The sequence below is a fragment of the Oryza sativa genome, chromosome 6 (assembly GCF_034140825.1).
Source record: "Oryza sativa Japonica Group chromosome 6, ASM3414082v1".
NCBI lineage: Eukaryota > Viridiplantae > Streptophyta > Magnoliopsida > Poales > Poaceae > Oryza > Oryza sativa.
The window spans coordinates 14179351-14199963 of NC_089040.1; the positions used below are offsets into that span (position 1 = coordinate 14179351).

General features: G+C 43.1%; 1 protein-coding gene across 1 annotated transcript; it reads left to right on the forward strand.

Moving 5' to 3' along the window:
• Positions 1–1949: 1949 nt before the first annotated feature.
• Positions 1950–14715, forward strand: LOC107276913 (MADS-box transcription factor 23-like). Its single transcript, XM_015786184.3, has 6 exons — positions 1950–2254; positions 6153–6228; positions 13842–13903; positions 14124–14223; positions 14292–14333; positions 14620–14715. Exons 1-6 carry the CDS (start codon positions 2073–2075, stop codon positions 14713–14715), a joined length of 558 nt encoding a protein of 185 aa, XP_015641670.2. The 5' UTR covers positions 1950–2072.
• Positions 14716–20613: the final 5898 nt, after the last annotated feature.

Sequence of the window (20613 nt, forward strand, 5' to 3'; positions counted from 1 at the left end):
CTATTTTAAGATTTATAAGACAAAAGTTGAAAATCAACTTGACAAAAAGATAAAAAGACTTAGGTCTGATCGTGGTGGAGAGTTTTTCTCAAACGAGCTTGACTTATTATGTGAGGAACATGGCATCATATATGAGAGGATGCCTCCCTATTCTCCCGAGTCTAATGGATTGCTGAAAGGAAAAACCGCACATTGACTTGTTTGTAACTTTTTATATACAAAATTGTTTGAACATCATGGGTGTTATACACTTTTTCTTACCACACTAACAGTGTCAAGACTCAAGATCAGAGAATGCTCAAGTGAGGAGAGAATTGTCGTATACATGCAAAAGAAGCCATGGCCATTAGGCGTCGGTCTAATTAGTTGAACTGTTGCAAATGATTATTTCAAAAGTCTCATTAACATGCAAAATACACTACTGAAGAAACCATATTTGCTGAGTTGGCCAAAAACTACATTAGTCCCGGTTTGAGTAGGAACCGAGAATAAAGAGTATCGAACCGGGACTAAAGAATATCTATTCTTTAGTCCCGATTCAAAAGGCCAGGGGTATTTTTTGAGTTACCAACCGGGACTAAAGATCATTTTTAGTCCCGGTTCAAAACATGGAAGGCGGTGTCAGACCCCTTCACTATCTTTAGTCCTGGTTAGTGCTACCAACCGAAACTACAGATATATTTTTAGTCCCGGTTGTTAAAGAACCGGGACTAAAAATCAGCCCCGAGACATGCGCTACATGGCCGGCCACCTCGTCCTCCCCAAGCGCTATAACTCCTCACCTTCCTCGATCCTTCTCCTCACGCACTTTATCTCCTTCTCCTCCTCTCCTCCCTCTCATTCACTAGTCACCCCCATCTCCACCTCCCCTTTCCTCCCGTCTCGTACTCCGGCCCCTTCCCCTCTCATCCCCCTCCCGTTCGGCTCCCTTTCGACTGGTGGTGGCGCCGAGGCGGCATACGGTGGCGACCCATGCGAGGGGCGTCGGCCTGGGCGGCGGTGGCGTGGGGGCAGCGCGAGGGACGTAAGGGTGGCGGCAGCCTCCCCTCCGCCGGATCCAGGAGGGGAGGTGACCGGGGAGATAGGCGGTCGTTCGGCAGCCGCGGCCGCGGCCTCCCCTCTGCCGGATCTAGGAGGGGAGGCGGCTGGGCGGCGGCGCCGGAGCGGGCCGGCCGGGCTGCAGCCGTTGGTAGGCGGGAGGGCGGCAGCGGCAGTGGAGTTGATTTGTAGATTTTTTTGTGAATTGATTTGTAGATTTTTTTTGTTGATTTTGGGATGATTTTGTGAATGATTTATGGATATTGTGGATGGGCATGTATTATGGATGATTTTGTATGATTTGTGGATGGTTGTGTATGATTAGTGGGGATTTGGGTGTGACGGCGATTGTGGTCGAGGTGCAAACATCATAAAAACAATGGAAATAAAAAGAAAAAAAAATCTTTTAGTCCCGATTGGTAACACGATCATCTCCTTTAGTCCCGGTTGGTGTAAAGATTGGTTATTCACCAACCGGGATTAAAAATCATCTTTAGTACGTCCCAGTTATTTCATAGTCCCGGTTTGTAACCTAGGACTAAAGAGTGTTACAAACCGTGACTAAAAACCTCTTCCCCAGCAGTAATTAATAGGATAGTTAAGAGTACATGAACAATAAGTTAAACGGTACCTAACTTTGATTGCCTTCTTTTCATTTGTTTTCCGCTAACAGATGCAGAGGGCTGGTTATGATATTCGAGGACCACATGCACTGCAGTTCTGAGACTCCCAGTGCAATCAATCGTCAGCCATCGAATCGAGGTAGAGGTTTCAAAAGGGGAGTAGCTTCTAAACTCAGGTATTAATAAACAATCTCAAAGGAGAACACAACCCCAGCCATAGCAATAAGAAAGCCTTCATATTGTCTTCTCCGTCCTGCCCTCGATCTATTCCTAGCTTGCAGGTTGTTTCCCTGTCTCTCCCCAGATCTATCTATCCTGTGCAGCTTCCATTCTCAGTTGGTGCCTTAGGTAAATCTCTCCGGCTAGCCGGCGTGTGAGGCGGTGTTGCTGCTAGCTGAGTGAGTCGCCGTGATGGTTCGTGGGAAGACCGTCATCAGCAGGATCGAGAACACGACGAGCCGCCAGGTGACCTTCTCCAAGAGGAGGAGCGGGCTATTCAAGAAGGCCAAGGAGCTGGCCATCCTCTGTGATGCCCAGGTCGGCGTCCTGGTCTTCTCAAGCACTGGCCGTCTCTATGACTACTCCAACTCCAGGTGACGCATCACTTCTATATAATCTATTTCAATATTTGGGTCTCAATATTGCGAATCGATTCCAGGGAAACTTGGTTTTGTGTCATAATATTTTTAGTTTTCCCTCTTTCTTCTGACAAAACCTAAGATATATATGATTGATCTTGATGGAACTACTCATCACGTTTATTTCTTCCTGGTGTTTCGATCCTGCCAAATGGATAAATCTATCTTTTGTTAGATCGTGTAGAGAGTTTTTGTTGGAATTCGTTGGATTGTAGGATCGATATCTCTCTGTTAGTACTTTCCAATTGTAAGAGCATGCAAGGCGCATATGATTACGGTATCTCTGTAGTCTCTCTCCCTCTCTTTCTCAATACTTCTCTCTAGAACGTTGCAAAAACACTCCGAATAATTAGAGTCATACTAGGCATTCAGAAAAACACCACAACTGCAGGCTGCAACACGGAAAACATGCAGAACGCAAAATACAACTGGCAGTTAGCGCTGCTCCTTAAGATTCTAGAAAACCCTTATATCCTGCTGCCTAGTGCGAATCCCCCTCTATAGCAACACATATGTATATGATCAGACGACCAAAACATATATAATCATTGAAGACGTCAGCGATTATAGAATCTTCAATAGATTTTGCCTGATTATTATCCCCTTTTTATCATTTCGTAATTACAGTAATTCTCGCAATCTTACCTATGATCAGTTATTGGGGGATACCGTCTGTTAATTATTATTCAATCTGCTATATGTGCTAAAGCGAGAGTTGTCAGGAAGTGCATACAGGAGTACTAATTAATTTGATATATTTGCATGCGCACTCTGATAAGGGCAACGACTGATATCTGCATGTGAGTGGGTAAGGTATATATTCAAGTGCTGAATAATTTTACGGATTAATTTACCTTTTTATTGCTAAAAAAATCTAACTGCCCTGGTGGTTCTTTTTCCTCACATTTCCTGTTGGTCAAATGAAACATGAAAATAACAGTTCACATGAACTCAGCTTTTCTAGACATGTTATTGAACTGGGTAATTAGCAAGATTATAATAAAAAACGCCAGGACGTTTATCTTGTTGGTGTCCCAATCAACAATCCTAATAAACCCTGACGTTATAACTTTTTTTCAAAACAAATTAACCGCGTATTTTGAAACGCCTCTTCGCTCGTTGCACCATATGGTGTATCCATATATATAGAGTGAGATGTGTTATTCCTAGTTGTCTCTTAATTACTTTGGCTCCTACAAGTACGTCCCTGGAAGAACTCTAAATTTGTCTGCCAGTGCTGGCCATAAACACAGACATGCATGTGGTTTAACCCTGCTGTTTCATGCAGAATATGGTACTCATGTTAGCTAGGACGATGAGAATTTCTCTCTTTGTTTACTTTTGAAAGGTTTATTTTGTTTTCAGACCATCATCTACGTACATTTTTAACTTTACCTATGGTTTCTCATAAAATATACCTTCTTCTGACATAAAATATATTTTTAATTGATATAAAACCAATATAGCGTGAACACAGTTTGAAAATTCTTCCTGTTGATCCAATTTTATGGGTAAATATTTATATTAATATTAACAAACAATCGCAGTGTGGTGGTGGAGTCAAGGTGGATGAGTCCATCTACGTATTAGTGTTGAGATCCCAGCACTACAATTACTCTAATGGGTGTTCTCAGTAGGTATTAGCTAGTGAAGTAAATTATATTAATTTAATTACTACGGGTCTCTTGGATGTGTTTTAAGGGAGCACACTTAGGTGTTTGTACGTACAGTGTGGTGTGGTATACTTAGCTTGTGCTCTTCCATATAATCCAAAATTTTACAAATCCGAGTATTTGTAAAATACGCACACCTTCTACAAAATGAATTAAGGTAAGACATATCTTATAGCTGAGTACATAGAAAAAAAATCTTTATAGGTGTATATCTTATAATTATTCTAGAAGAGATGTCATCATACTGCCTATTGTTTGATACATTTCATGGAGTGCGGTGGCGGAGCAAGGAATTTTGTGAAGCCTAGGTAAGACTAAACAAAACGATAAAATCAGTACCCACTTATATAATGTTTATATGCTCATTTTACTGCCAATTGAAGATAAAAACAATTTTCTAACAAAAGCATATAGTTTAGTTTAATATGCATATAATTTTTCACTTGTTGAAAAACTAAATTAATCTTATTATAAAAATGGACGTATATATGCTCATTACCTTTTTTTTTGAATGACTTGCACGAGACGGTGTGAAGTTCTATTGATAGAGCAGGAAAAAATTATAAGATTACAACCCTAAAGGGTCGTAACCAGGAAAAGGAAAAAAAATACCACCACCTACACACCGACAGTGCTAACACACAAGCCCGGGAGAAGGCTAGCACCGGACCAGCCGCTGCTAAGCGTGACCGACCGCCGCTAGACCAACGCTCCACCACCACTCAACCTCTGCCGCCATGTGGGACCACTGCACCAGCGCCCCCCGCCGGCCAGCCTTCGTGCGCCAAAGACCACCAACATCCACTGGCAGCTCCTCCTCACGCCGAGGTCGCCTCCTCCACCGCCGACCACCCCTCTCATGCCAAGCCAGCCTCCTCCACCGGACGCGCCTCTCGCGCCAATCCGGCCTCCTTCCATCGGCCGCGCGTCTCGCGCCTAGCCGGCCTCCGTCTCCGCCGCTCGCGCCTCTCGCGCCAAGTCAGCCTTTGCTGTCATCGGCTGCGCCTCTCTACGCTAAGCGGGCCTTCGACCCCTCCTCCAAATGCTGCCGCGCCGGCTGGATGCGGCCATCTGCCACACCCTGGACTAGCCGTCCAAGATTGCCATGCCTCCCCCTACCATGGTGACGGTCGCCACCACCGCAGCCGCTGTTGCCCTTCCATCCCTGCCGCTATCTCGCCATCCTCCCGCACCTTCTCGCCGTCGTCGAGCTCCAACGGCACACGACAAAGACGGCTTGTCATGGTAGCCAGCACCGCCATCGCCACGAACTCGTCGCCACGACCGCCAGACCTCCGGGCGCTGGATCCGCTGCCGACGCAGCCAGGTTCACCTCACCGCCGCCATCACCTCGCCGCCCTCGCCATCCCCGCCACCAGACATTGCCGCCGGCTGCTGTCCCGCCAGATCCAGGCGCGGATCTGGTGGTTTCCTCCGCCGCTGCCAATTCTCGACGCCGCTGCCACCACTACCAGACACCGCCGCCGCATCGCTCAGCCCCGCCGCTGGCTGCCCCACCGCCAGATCCGGCCGGCCAGCATGGATCTGGCCGGTTCCACCACCCCGAGCAGGTCCCCTTCCCATGCCTGAGCACGAGGACGAAGCCCCGCCGTCGCCGTCCTTGTGGCCGCGCGGCTTTGCCGGCAGCCGCTCGGGCGGCGACGAGACAGAGGAGGAGGGAAGGGGAGACGAGTGCCGGCGAGATCGTCGCCTCCCGGTTGCCAGTGGGGGAGGGGCGACACAAGAGGTTTGGTATTAGGTATGTATAATCGACGTGTGTTCGCAACTATATGCTCATTACTTGAGTGGATCATGTCAATCCATTGTGAAGCAGGCAAGTCAACCAGTGGCTATGGCCTAATTGCATCATCCAACGTGCTGCAAGGCTAGCTGCCAGTACAGATGCTTCTAGTTATGTTGAAGTCAGAAAATCGACGGATTTTAACACAAGACAATCACTTGATCTAATCGGTGGCGCGCGCGTGGAGCCCGGGCAGCTGCCCGTGCCGCTGATGGAGTGTAAAAAGTGTACCTTATTTTATTTCCTTTTGTTTTCCTGAAACGAGGACATATATGTACATACAACATTACTAAAAAAATGTCTTGTTACTTAATTTTGCCAGTAATATTTTTCCAGAAATAATATTCTAATCCGTTAATATTTTTACCCTTCCTGCCAGCATGAGATCAGTAATCGAAAGATATCAGCAGATTAAAGATGGTCAGCAACTTATGAGTGCGAGCACCGAGGCAAAGGTATGCTAATATATACATACGTACTCCCTTCATCTAGAAAAAAAAATCAACTATGACATAATAGCTCCTGTCCAGATTCATTATATATAGTAGATTATATCTCATTCTATCCTAGGTTTGGCTTTTTTTAATTTTGACAGAGAGAGTACATTATTTGTGTTATTTGCACTATTGTGAAATTAATAGTCTAGCTTCTGGCGATATCTATGTGACCAAATGTCATTTTAGATAGCACGATTAGTACAGGAAGGTTACATACAAGCACTACTACCACTGGTGGAGAAAGCCTTTTTACTCCCGGTTGGTAACCTCCCTATAGTCCCGGTTTTCCAATCGGGAGTACGAATCCAGGACTAAAGATCGCTATCTTTAGTCCCTGTTCAAATACTCGGGACTAAAAATAGATCTTTAGTCCCGGTTGGTGTTCCCTCTCTTTAGTCCCGGTTGGTGTTACAAACCGGACTAAAGAGAGGGTAGCGGCAGTGCAGTGCGGATGGTCTTTTTTTTTTGTTTCTTCTAGTTAATCCATATTTTCTCCCGAATCTAGTGCCATGTATATCCCCAAATCCCCAATTCAAAGTAACATCCCAAATCTTGAGTTCCTTATACACATAAATCAAATACATCACAAATCCTAAAAAAATACAAGCAAATCAAATACATCACAAATCCTAAAAAATACACCGAAATCAAATACATCGCAGATTCATCTTAGATCTATCCCAAAATTATACATCTCAATCAATCACAAATTATTAAAAAAAAACGTCGGCTGGCAGTCGAGTGGGTACGGCCGCTGCCAGGAGAGCCCCCGCCGGCCGCCGCCACGCACGGCGGGCACCTCCGGCCGCCTACCCGCCCGCCATGGCCGCCACCGGGCGCTCCCCCGCCGGCCGCCGCCGCGCGCGCCCCCGCCGGCCACCGCCGCGCGTGGCCAGCACCTCCGGTCGCCTGCCTCCATGGTTGCCACCGGGCGCGGCCCCGCCGGCCACCTGCCGGCCGCCGCCGCCCGCCACGGCCGGCGGGGCCGCGGCAGCGCCGGCCGTCGCCGCGCGCGGCACCGCCGCCGCCCGCCCCGGCCGCCGCTGCCGCGGCCCCGCCGGCCGCCGGCCGGATGGGAAGGGAGGAGGGGAGGAGAGGGGAGGAGGAAGGGGAGGAGGGGAGGAGGAGAGGATAAGTTTGAGGAAGAGGATAAGTGTGAGGAAGGGGAAGGGATCTCTACGTGTGAGATGTTGTTGTGATTGTAGATGAGAGGATAAGGAAGAGGGATTATATACTACGTATTAAATTTTAGTCTCGGTTGGTATTACTAATCGGGACTAAAGATAATATTGATCTTTAGTCCCTGTTAGTAATACCAACCGGGACTATAAAGATGATCTTTAGTCCCGGTTGGTGATCCTCGGTCCCCTGACATCCTACTGACAGGGAATGAACTGGGACTAAAGATGATTTTTAGTCCCGGTTGGTAACACTAACCGGGATTAAAAATCATAAAATAGCTGTGGGGTTTTTAACCGGGACTAAAAATCATCTTTAGTCCCGGTTCTGTTTGGAACTGGGACTATTGTGGTTTTGGGTCGACCCAGCAAAGATCGTTTTTCTAGTAGGGTACACAAGCGATTTTTTGACATGACCCTTTTAGATTGCAAATAGACCGTAACTAGCAATGTTTGCAGCAAAAAAAAAAGACATCTGTTTTCACATATAGCTCCTTAAAAGACCCACATACAAAAATCAATTTTCGCAAATGGATCTCTTAAGGGGCCACATCCAAAATGAGCTTATTCTCGCAGGCAGCCTCTTAAGGCAACGGGCGGGCAGGAGAGGGCGGCACGGGCGACCTTGGGTAGCCGGCGGAACGGCGGGCAGCGGGCGGGTTCTGCCTCCGCCGGCCCTGCGATGGTCATTTCCGCTACCAACGTCTTCTAGGGTTAGGGTTTCGGAATTTTTTTATTTTTAATTTTCATGCAGACGACATAAGCACCCGCACGTGAAAAATTCAATTTTCGTGTGTGGGTGCGCCACCCACATGCAAAAAGAGCGATTTCACAAACAACTGGGTGCGTGCAGGCCACCCAGCTGCCTACGAAAATCGGATTTAACGGTATAGAAAAATGTGTTTTTAAGTAGTGATGGCTCAGTTCGCACTACAGTTTGAGAACAAATTGATCAGTCATTATGAAGCTCTGCAAAACAGCCATTTAGACATCAACCCACTTAATTACTTCTATAATAATTTTGTGTAGTATAGTTAGAGAATATTTATATGGGGTTAATTTATATATACTAGCTTCAATTTATCTAATTATCCATTGAGATTTCGGGTGCTAACGGGTCAAGTGGGATTTGGTTTCTTGGGCTGGTTTTCAATTTGGGTTCACCTTAATCGGTTGAATTGCACGGACAAAACTAATGCGCGAAGGCATGATTTGAATTGATTTTGTTTTTATTTGGTTTTAGTAGCAAATGTTTTGCCTAAATGGTTTTAGCCCAAGTTAACAAGGGTAAAATTGTCTTTTGCAAAGTTTTATCTCTCCTTTAGAAAGTGATATATTAAAATAATGGATTTAGTGTCTTTTGGCGAGAGAATCACAAAGCTAGAATATCCTATGGCAAAACCATAAAACTAAAGTGACCTATAACAAATACCACAAAGCAAGAATGTCTTCACCCCTACCAGGCCATCGACTGAAGATTTTCCAACTGACACCCTATCAAAAACTGCCTAGCAACTTTCGGTCTATTACTAACAATCACTGCTATGTAAATGCTTTTCCCAAATGACCACAATCCATTTTCACACGCTGACCGACTTACCACCCAGAACAAGGTGCCTGTAAAAATCAAAATTTTCTTAGGTACCAAAACCGCACGCAAAAACATATTTTCGTAGGTGGGCACATCCCGATTACAACAAGATTTCTGATGAAAAAAATATAAATTTGAAAAAACATTCCAGGAACCCTAGCACAATCCCAGCTAAAATAAATTGCCGCCACGGATTGCCATCGCTCAGGTATCCGACCTCCCCGCCACCGGATCCACATGTCGCCAAGGTCTCCGCTGTCGGATCCACCATAACTGAGGTCCCAGCATTGGACCCACCGTTACCAACGTCCCCTCTGTCGTATCCGCCATCAATGAGGTCCCTGCTACTGGATCCATCATCGCCGAGCTTCTCAATGTTGCTCCCGCACGTGCCTGCTGCTGCCGCCTAAAGCCTGACATATCGCCACCTGTACCACCCCACGGAGTTGCCATCACCGCCCAAAGCATGCTGCCTCTGCAACTGTCGCGCGCCGGAAAGTGGGAGAGGTGAGGCAAGGGGATGGGATATAGGGGGAGGGGAACTCCCTTGGCTGTCGCGAGGTTTGCTACCCTTTAGAAAGAGGAGAGGAGATGAGCACTCCGCAGCGAGTGCCCTGACTTTTTCCTCTCTTTCACGGTAACAATCAGCAACCAATGATATATATGACTATATATCTCTTGTTTAGATAATCTGAGCAGTAAATAAGTCTTGAATAAAATGAGCAGAATCACAAGCACTGACAGTATGAGATCAAAACAGTGCAGACGTTGCAAATTAAAATATATACGAGGGCCAAATAGATGGTAGCACAAAGTAGAAATCAATCTGATTAAATAGATATCAGCTAATTAATTAACAACCAGAAACCGTAAATACTAGTAGATGATCTCCTGTACTCGTGTATCAATTAATACACGATCAGAAAGGGTTTGGATCCCAAAAGGAACCGATCGAGGAATTCAGCCAGAGAATCTATCATCAGCGCCACGCGTGTTATCCGATTCACCTTGATTGTGGCAGTAGCAAAACTCACTTTAATCAGATGGGAGCGCTTAGAGAAAACCGTAGAACACCAAGACGTGAAAACCAATCGCATCTGTAATTACATGATCACTTGGCCTATTTATATGCACACAGGCATACTGGACTTAGACCGCTAATCGAGGACCATGCGCATCACCGCATGCGCTCCAAGGCTTGTGAGATCAAGGCTCAAACAAATCAGAGTAAATTAATCTAATTAATCCAACTAGGCAATGATATGGCTAATGATAGTAATTAGCTATAAGACCTAATACGAGCTTACACTTGATTGAATATCCACTACTACTAAAAAAAACCATCTTTCATGGCGGTCATTTTAGGTTTTCCACCACAAAGCAAAGGCCAATGAAAACCAAGATCTTCGCTAACGATTATCGATCGCCAGCGATAAGGCTATCGTCTTAAGCCAGTCGCCAGCAAAGATCCATTTTGGCTGACGGTTGTCTTACACCGATAGCCAGCGATAATTCATTTTTACTGGCGGCTGTGTTATACTGGCCGCCAGAGATAATCGATTTTGGAAAAAAAAACCCACATAGCTGCCGTCTAGCCGCCAGCAAAAATGAATATACCCACATGCTGCTACCCTGCATTCCCAAATCCACATCCCCAAATCTCATACCCCAAATCCACAACAAGCACAAATTCCGCAAAAATGCAATCACAGATTCCAAATCCACAAATTAACACAAAAATTTCACATTGCAGCACAAATTCTACAAGTTCCACATCACAGATCAAGCACAAAAATTTTACATCACAAAGATTAAGAGGTGAGACATCAAAGATCGAGCACAAAAAGTTTACATCACGAAGATTAAGAGGCGAGGATGGATTTGTTGCTCCCGAGGGAGGGCGTGGATGGCCGGCGGCGGATCCGCTCTCCCGGGGCTCGCCTGCGCAGCTCTACTCCCCACTGCCCCTCCCACACGCCGGTGCTGCTGAGCACCGCAACTGCCCCCTCCCCCGTGCCACTCCCAAGGACCGGTGGCGGTGGATCTGCCCTCCCAAGGCTCGCCGGAGCTAGATCCGCACCTCACCGCTGAGAACCGCCGCCACCCTCTTCCCCGTGCCACTGCCGCACCTCCTTCCCCCGCCGCCGCCTCCTTCCCCACACAGCGGTGGGGAGTGAAGGGAGGCTAGCGGCGGTGGAGAGAGAAGGGAGGCTGGCGGCCGTGGAGAGAGAAGGGAGGAGGGAGAGAGGCGGAGGGACCGTGCACCGCGGCGCGCTCGCCTTCCGTCGCCGCCACACGTTCTGTCGCCGTCGCCGCCACACGCTGCTGTTGGAGCGCCGCGCCCCGCCACCCGAGAAACGCCGCCGGAGCAACCGCCGCTGCCTGTTGGAAGGGAGTAGGAGAGGGTGCTGGTGGATCTGGAGGGAGGAGGGAGGAGGAGAAGATGGATCTGAAGGGAGGAGGAACAACTGGTGGGTGGCGATTTTTAAATGGGCGAAGATATTTTTAAGAGCATGATTTTTTTCAAGGGTGCTGCTCTTTAGTACCCGCTAGCGAAAGTCCATTTTTTGCTAGTAGTAGGTTAAGAAGCCCGCCAGAAAAAATAGGGTTATTTTGCAAGCAGATTTCTTAAGCAACCGCCAGCAAAAACAAATTTTCACTGGCGGTCCTAAACTCACCGCTAGCGAAAATGGATTTTCCCTAGCGGTCGTAAACCCTCTATCCCACGTTAGAATTTCACAACTTGATTTCTAATATGACTGCCAGAAAAAAAATAGGTAAGATCATTTCCTTCACGAGTCCGTTCCCCTACTCCACCAAATACGGATACGCCTCCTACCGCCATGAAAAATCGTTTTTTATAGAAATAATAAGTGGGTACTGATACCAAGTTAAGAAATAAATATGATCCAAAGCTATGCCGGCTAGACCTCAAGCATGGAGCTAATTTTAATTACTCGATTCAGCTCCAATTATTTATTATGATAATTTTCCGTTTTATTTTGCTTTGCAAAAATGGGCATATAGAACCAACGACAAAAGATATAAGTGCCTTGCTCACACTAAGACAGGTGATGAGGGGGAAGGGATGCTGGAGCAAAGGAGAGGAGGGTCAAGAGGAGAAGATAAAAATTAAGGAGAGGATGGAGGAGAGAAAAAGGTGCAGGTGCAGGGAAAACGAGTGGTGTTAGGACGTGCAAGGCTCGCACGCCTTAGTTTCGTGCAAAGTATTAATTAAATGGCTGTCTTGAAGAATGATTTTCACAGGCGAGAGGCCTGCAAAAGTCGTTTTTTTCACAAGAACAGCCCTCATAAATTTTCGCTGGTGAGTCTGTTTGCAAAAAACTTTTTTTCAGGTAGTGAGTTCTATACTGTTGTCTATTTTAGAGTAATGGTGTACTTGATGTTGAAAAAGGGTAAATACTGGTCAAAGGAGGAATGAAAAGCGATTAACTTCTTGATTTCCTTAGTGACTTGGGAGATTTGGAAGTATCGTAACAACTGTGTTATCAACAGCATCATTTGTAGAGTTGCGAGGGTCTTGCAAGGGGTAGAGAATGGGGGCAACCTTTAGTGTTTCGCAGGAGCTTCTGCCTGCCAAAAACTTCTTAGTGGCATTGCTTTGGGTTTATGTGTGTTTAGGTGGGATGGTTTTTTGCTCTCCCATTCTTTGTAAATATTTTTACTTTGGTTTCTTTTCCTTAATGAAACGAATCGCATTTCTTCTGCGTTTTCGAGAAAAAGAAATGGTAAAATAAAAGGAGAAGTGAATATCAATAGTTCATGGACTAAGTGAAAAGTATCAGTAGTTTGTATTGAGATAAGTGTAACTATTTTTTCTTATCGATGATGACTTATCTCATTTCAGCGTATCTAGAGAAAGTAGTTTCTGCACATCTGATACCCACGCCATAGGTATATTTCTAGCTCATTTCAGGTAAACAGATTTTTACCTGACTGGAGGTCATAATAGGAAAGTAGATTTTCACCATATGAATATGGAGATAGCAGCATACCGGTAGTCAACGGTGGCTTGTGCAGACATCGGTCTGGCACTGTGCTTCCTATTCTTCTTCTTCAGGACTACCCAAGTAAGTTGAGTTCATATAGTTTGGAGCAAGATGCTACGTGATGTAACAGGATTAAGGTTTTCTCCCATATGAGAGATGTATCTTACCTCTCCATAAAGAGATCACAAAAACTAGTCTTATACATTATGATATATATATAGTATACTAATATAATTTATATCTTGTTGACTTTTTTCTTGAGTTTTATGAGGTGGATGGTTTCAATCTTTGTTTGGAGGTATATTCCTCCTAACTAATTAACATTATGCGTACCTCTCTATACCTCACGAGGACCGCAATTCTCTCGCTATTGTCAGTTATAAACTTGTATTCTAGCTGGTTCAGTTATATAACACTCCAAGGACCATGGTTGGCAGAAAACCTTATTAATAAAAAGCCACTGCTGGAGTTAAGTTTTGCCTACTGTTAGCCATTAGGTGAAACTTTTGATAATATGACTAGCCAGTAGTTATTTAATTAAGTGGATATTTATCATCGGCCACAGTTGGTCGACCATTTATCTATAGTGTGGCATATTTTCTTACACCGTCAGAAATTAGATGTGCTAGAACATGCCAGTTCATTTAGTTTCCGAAGAATATTACCACACTATATAGTTATCTCTAATGGTTAATTGTAAGCAATCGCACACTCTTCTACTATACATTGACACTAATGTCACTAGATATATTTGTATTAACTATTGCTTTCCTACTTCTCATATGCTAATAGTTCTGGCAAGCAGAGGCGGAACGTTTAAAACAGCAACTGCATAACTTAGAAGGAAGTCAAAGGTATGACCATCATTCAAGTAAAACATAATTAAATTAGTTGGCTTATATAAATCACCATCACTAGAGAAAAGCTTATTTTGTTTGCAACTGCAATATTCACAAATCACACATGAAGTATGTGCAAGAATAATATAGTTTTTTTTCTACTGTAAGAATAATATAGATGTACTTGCCCAATTACCATGGGAGTGATATGCATCATGCATGTAAGCTACTGCAGGCAGTTGTTGGCACATGATCTCTCTGGCCTTGAATGGAATGACCTGAAGAGTCTAGAAAATCAACTGGAGACGAGCTTGCATAACGTTCGTCTAAAGAAGGTAATACTAACTCTTTCTCTATGAATCGAGAGATGAACAAATGGTGGTGCGTCTAACACCTTTTGCAGGACAAAATCATGGTCGAACAAATTCAAGAATTGAGAAAGAAGGTTAGTCACCAACTATTATTTTTACTATCATATATCCAACAGAAAAGGGAAATGATATGCGTACTATTTTTTTTTTTTTGCAAACAGTTTATAAAACTGATATGACACATTGTTGGTTGAATCTTCATTTTTTATAACTTCCTGTTGGCTCAATCAAACAGCTTAGATTTTTGTTAGTAAAAAGTTTTTAGTACGTACTCGATGGAAAATTAGTTCTGTAATATATCAACACGAGGAATAATACGTTCTAATATCATCTTAACTTAGCCCCTTTTTTCAATTATAGGAGAACATCATGCACCGAGAAAACATGGAACTCCACCGTGAGTTCAACATGATCCGTCAAGATAGTGTGAATTTCCAGCGAAAGGTACTTAATTAAGAACAAAGCATATATATTTCATATTCTGTTCGTGTTCCACAATGTGAGGTACTATATATAAGAATATGATTTGTTATTAATATTATTTCTTTCAATGTATCAGGTTTATGGAAAACAAGATGTAAATGGAGGACAGGGAAGTTCTGTTACTCAGAACACCAATACTCAGGATGATGCAGACGAAATTCGTCTTGAGCTAAGCCAACCACAGGTTCCGGATGAGAAACCAGAAGCAGCAGCATAAGGTGATTAATTTTGTTCCTCCTGACTGCAACATTTTCTAGTTGTCGCTTATGCTGATATTTTAGTACTCACTAAAAAAATCAACAATACTTTGTTTGGATTTAATAAAGGTCAAAACTTTCCCAGGAAGAGCGCTTGATAAATAAGAGGTTGGCCATGACGTACTTGTCACAAGTCAAAATTCCGTGAAACAATTGGATGAAAAGTATTGTGTTTGCGCACTATATATCTGAGCTATAATGTATTTGTCATGCCGACATTCGTTGTGGGAGTTGTAGTTTGTATTGTGTATTTTGTAGTTGGCAAAGACAATAGTCCTAGGATCAAAACATTAAGAGTGTATTGCACCTTGAGCCACCTTTTCTTACCATTGTTGCAATTTGGACTATGTTAAACCTAACTTTTCACTTTGGGTCAGGTATCTTTACACGATGTTTTAATTTAACTCCCTTCTTCTTCCTCCAACTGGATCTCTTCCTCCTCTCTTTCGTTCAATTTCTATAGTCTTCCAAAGAATTCAAAGGGTAGTGTGCATTTTCAATCACCGGCTAGCTAGTACTTGTGGCTTAATTCTAAGGACAGCAGAGGGTGCACAACAAGTATTCTTGCTGGTAGCAACTACCATTCGAAGAAGCTGGCCGGCAACGAGCCAACATCATGACAGACACATGCTGCTACTTGCTGAACTGACAATAAGAACTAAGCTAAGTACGTAGCAGGCAGCCACGCTCAAGCTCGACCTCCGCTAGTGCTACATGTTGTGTTGCGCTAAATTTCCACGTGCGCCGCTCAGGCTCCACCTTCGCCCATGCCACCTGCATTTGAGCTGGAGCTCAGCTTCGACATGTCGGTGCACTGTGAAGGGTTTTGCTTCTGACCTTCCCGTGCACTACTCCTGATTGAGAAAAAGACCTTGGGTGGTACGGAGAAAAGAGAGGAAGAAAGAGAGCCGGAGGAAAAAGAAGAGAGTCTAAATTAAAACTCGTGTAAAAAAACCTGGTCCAAAGTGAAAAGTTTTATTTACCTTGGTCCAATTTGCAGCACTGATAAGAAAAAGGAAAAAAGAAATTAAACTATACTTTTTTCCACTGATATTACGTAAATATACAAGTTTAGGAAGAAATGGCAAAAACATACCATTCTCGCATAATAAAAGTGTGAGACCGCGCGCTCTCGCGTGTGGTAGGTACGCGACACTGCGATCTCGCGCCACGAGATCGTGTGACCTCGCACGGTAAGTAAGCGAGACTGCACGAACTCGCGCGATTAATAGATCAATTAGTGTCATTAACAATTAATTACTCCGCCCATTTCAGGTTATTTGACGACTTTGGTGAAAGTCAATCTGCATTAAGTTTGACTATGTTTATAAAAAAAAGTAGTAACATTTCAACCCAAAATAAATTTATTATGAAAATATATTCAATTATTGATTTGATGAAACTAATTTATTATTATAAATATTACTATATTTGTCTATAAACTTAGTCAAATTTGAAACAGTTTGACTTTGATCAAAACGTCTTATAACCTGAAACGGAGGGAGTAATTAATTAATATTTATTTAACTAGCATCATTAGTACTTAATTAATCCTTCATTAATATTGTTAATTGTGTCATTAGCATCATTCCGGCCGGTGTTGCTCGAGGAACGAGCGAGACCGAGGCCTTCTCGTTGCGGGAACAACTGAGACCAAGCGGTCTCGCATTCTCACCCTGCGAGACTGTTTGGTTTTGCGATTTCTCATTGCTGAATCGCGACAACGGTCTATTCGTGCAAATTCATTAGAATCTCATATATTTTTGAGAAAAAAAATTTGAAAACTAAAATAGTATCATTTCAATTTTTTTCTAAAAAAATAGCCTAAGATGGAATTTACTCAAACATTAATAAATTTGCTTGTTCCATCTCATGTGAATTTAGGATTGTATTCTGTAATACTTCAGAATACACGCAGGAAATCATTCTTGCTTCGGTTGGCAAAACAGGAGAAAATAAGTAGTAAAAGTGAAGTACCATATATTGCTTCGGTTGGCAAAGCCTCCCATTCCAAGAAATACCATTAAGCAACACAATTTCTACACAATGCCATCGTACAAAGCCAACTTGACGTAAAAATGTCATCGCTATCAGTGTTCCGTTCATTCCACTTCATTAGCCTACGCAAAAAGACCATGTCACTCTGAGAGTTAATTTTAAACTTTGCCAAGACCATTTTGGGATAATTTAGTTCAATTTATCTAGATTTTGCAGATGGATTTTCATAGACTTGATAAAATAATGAAGAAATAAAATAATTTTGGATAACTTTTTTCATTACACATCAGCCATGGAAAAGCAAAGAAAGTGGAATAAATTGCAACAGGACTATGGCATAGTAATCACCGATATCTAATGACTAACGGTGCAAGTGGACAAGCCCACGAACCTTCTTATAGCACAAATAAATGGGTCATCCTATAGGTGGTTCGCGAGCTGGCCTGCTTGCACACCTACTAACGAGCATCCTACATTCTTCATTGTTAATCAAAATTTGTGTGATTTTGCTACCCTGGAGAATGAGCGATGGCCACAAACTTGTCCTTTCTTAAAATTATCCCCTCATTTCTCTTACCTAGGGATGGCAACGGGGCGGGTCGGGTGGGTTGGGCTGGAACGACACCTCCCCCGACCCCTGACTTCTCCACCCGGCCCTGAGTAGAGATGCGGGGCGAAATTAGACCCCATCCCCGACCTCTCCGGGGTCCTACAACCTGACCGAGCCCCCAGATTGAGTAGCCTTTCCATCAATCAACACAAAAAATACAAGATAATCATCAATTCAGCAAGAACAAAGGTTGAACATAATTGACATATCATCAAAAATAGCATCAATACTTGAATAGCATCCTAAAAAGTCCAGCAAGAATACAATCACACAAATATTTTCATGATCCATCATTCCATCAATTAACTGAATGCATGCAGCATGCATGACCACAAGGCAGAAATACTTTTTCAGTGAGCCAAGACAGTAGCAATTCACACTTCATTTCATTCAATACACAGCAATTCACCAAGACAGTAGCAACCTCCAAAGAGGCACTCAAGTAGACACTTATAATCAAAAGGATCACAATTAACACATGACACATCCAAGCAAGCAAAGTCACAGCCTCACAGTCTTAATAGGCTATTACACTGCCAACATAACAAAATATATAGGTAGATAGATAGTTTGCAATTCCAGCCCATCCTTCACTGTCCTTCGCTTTTGAAATCTCCATTGCTCAAACTTCAGTGATAGTAGATGCATCATCCTCGTTGACGGGCGTTCTCGACCAATTTCGACCGTTAATATTATCTAATTATTGAAGACTACTATGCTTGGAATGCATAATTTCCAAATAAAATATCTACTTACACTATGTGCTTTGCTACTAACATAAATGCAGGAGAAGCATTCATAAATGGAGGACAATCGATGGAACATAACCATACAATTAATCGTAATCTGTCAAGAGGCAGACTTACGGGTGTATGGGCCTCTAAATCCATTAAAATAATATCAATTGGGCCCAACGACTACACTACTAGGCTAAGGAATCAATAGGGAGTGCACCTGCCGAGTTGTGGGCTGATTAGGCCAACCCAGGGTTCGGTCGAACCAGCAGCTAGACCAATTAGCCCAGTTGTTCACCAGTTGATAGTTTTTAGTGTCACAAGGCGGTTATGACCGGTTCTACCTGAAGAACCGTCGCTGGACACTTGGCACGAGGAGGTGAAGCAAGAGGAAATATGTTCATGGGAACTTTTAGCATCTCTACACTCCCAAGGGCACCTCATGGCCTATAAATACCCCTCATCTCACTCCATTCTCCACAGACTTAAGGAGAAGATAGCTCTCTCAAGTTTAGTAGTATTCTAGTGCTAGTTGAGTAGGAATTAGAATAGTTTTCTTAGTCCTCGAGTCTTCGGGAGATTTCGGGTATGGATATAGTTGTGTAGCTAGCTTACCAGAGAACTACAGTGGTGTAGGTTTAATGTCCGATTATTCGGTTGTTCTATGTCATTCCAGGGGATATAGAGTAGTATTTAATAATAAAGGCATGGTGTCTAAATTATTAAGTTTCATTATCCGGGCATATATGCTGCGGGATAGTAGAGGTGGGCCGCTGATGGTGACAGCTCAGTACAGGTATTCTTCCACGTTAGTATATATTCCTAAGACAATTTCTTGGGGAGGATACTCCTTCGTATTTAGCCCCGGTTGTATGGCCATGACGGGTTGTCGTAAGGGACTCAACAATCAGGGGTGGTCTCTCAAAACACCAGGAGGGCATTGTTAGGGGGTATTGGTTGCATGACTGTATATTAGCAAGTGTAGACTAAAGATGTTTGTATATTAGAAGTATAGGAATGAATTCTTTTCTTAATTTTTCTCCACTTAGCTTAAATCAATTTTTAGTAAGAGTATCTTAGTTCTTTCTTCTGTATGTCACCTTTATCCTAACCTTTGAATTACTTAACCCTTGCATAAACTTTGATGTATACAAGTAATATATAAATTATTAGCATAATTATCCTTATCATATCTTCCCTTGGGATTAAATAAATATGATACCTTACAATACTTCCGGGTGTAATGCTACAAAAGTATATCTGTGCGCTTCCGGATTATATCTGTAACCATTAATATACCAAGGAGTATTTCCGTGCCAATGCTGGGAATCATATTTCTAGTAATGCCGTTAAGAAATACCAACACTCCTGAAATCAAAATTAGAGTGACCATGTGTATGTTATAATAGTAGAAACAATAAAGTGTGAGTGTGGACATACCGGTTCTGATTCATCCTCAACGACCATGTTGAATGCATTGGTCTTGTTAGCAAATTCAGCTAATGGCAAAGAATGTGATTTGCAATTAGGTGAAAAGAAAGACACATGACATGACAAATTGAAAGATAAAAAAGTAAAAAAATGAAATTACCTAACATGTTAGCACGACCTCATGCTTGCACACACGTAAGAGTCTCCACAAATTCAGGTTTAGGCTAATTTAGATTTGACTAATCACCCTCCCACTAGTACTAAATGTTGATTAAGATGCTACTGTTGTAATAGGGATTGCCATAATGTCTCGAGCCATCTGTTGAAAAGTTGGATACCTAATACCCTACAAATCTCCACCAAATGATAATATCAAAATCTTGCGTCCTAGGCAGCAGTTTCTCATCCAAATACAAATCTAACTCAGTGCGAAGCAATGAGGAAGAGGCAATTGGTTCTCCAGACATATACGGATCAAATATATTAAACACCTCATCAGATCCATATTTCTCATCCAAATACAAATCTAACCCAGTGCAAAGCAATGAGGAAGAGGCAATTGGTTCTCCAGACATATACGGATCAAATATATTAAACACCTCATCAGATCCTTATGGAGGGACAACACTACTAGAAGACACATTGACTCTATCTGGAGTTCCAACACCCTCTTCCACATGATTTTGATATTGTAGCACTAATTTAGACAAATCTTATTATCTTATTTCACCTCATTAACTATTCCTTGTGCCAACTCTTCTTCATAGATTTGTATAAGCATAGCAAACAACATATAAAGTTTATATCTATGGTCCAAAACACGCAATAGCCAAAATACCAT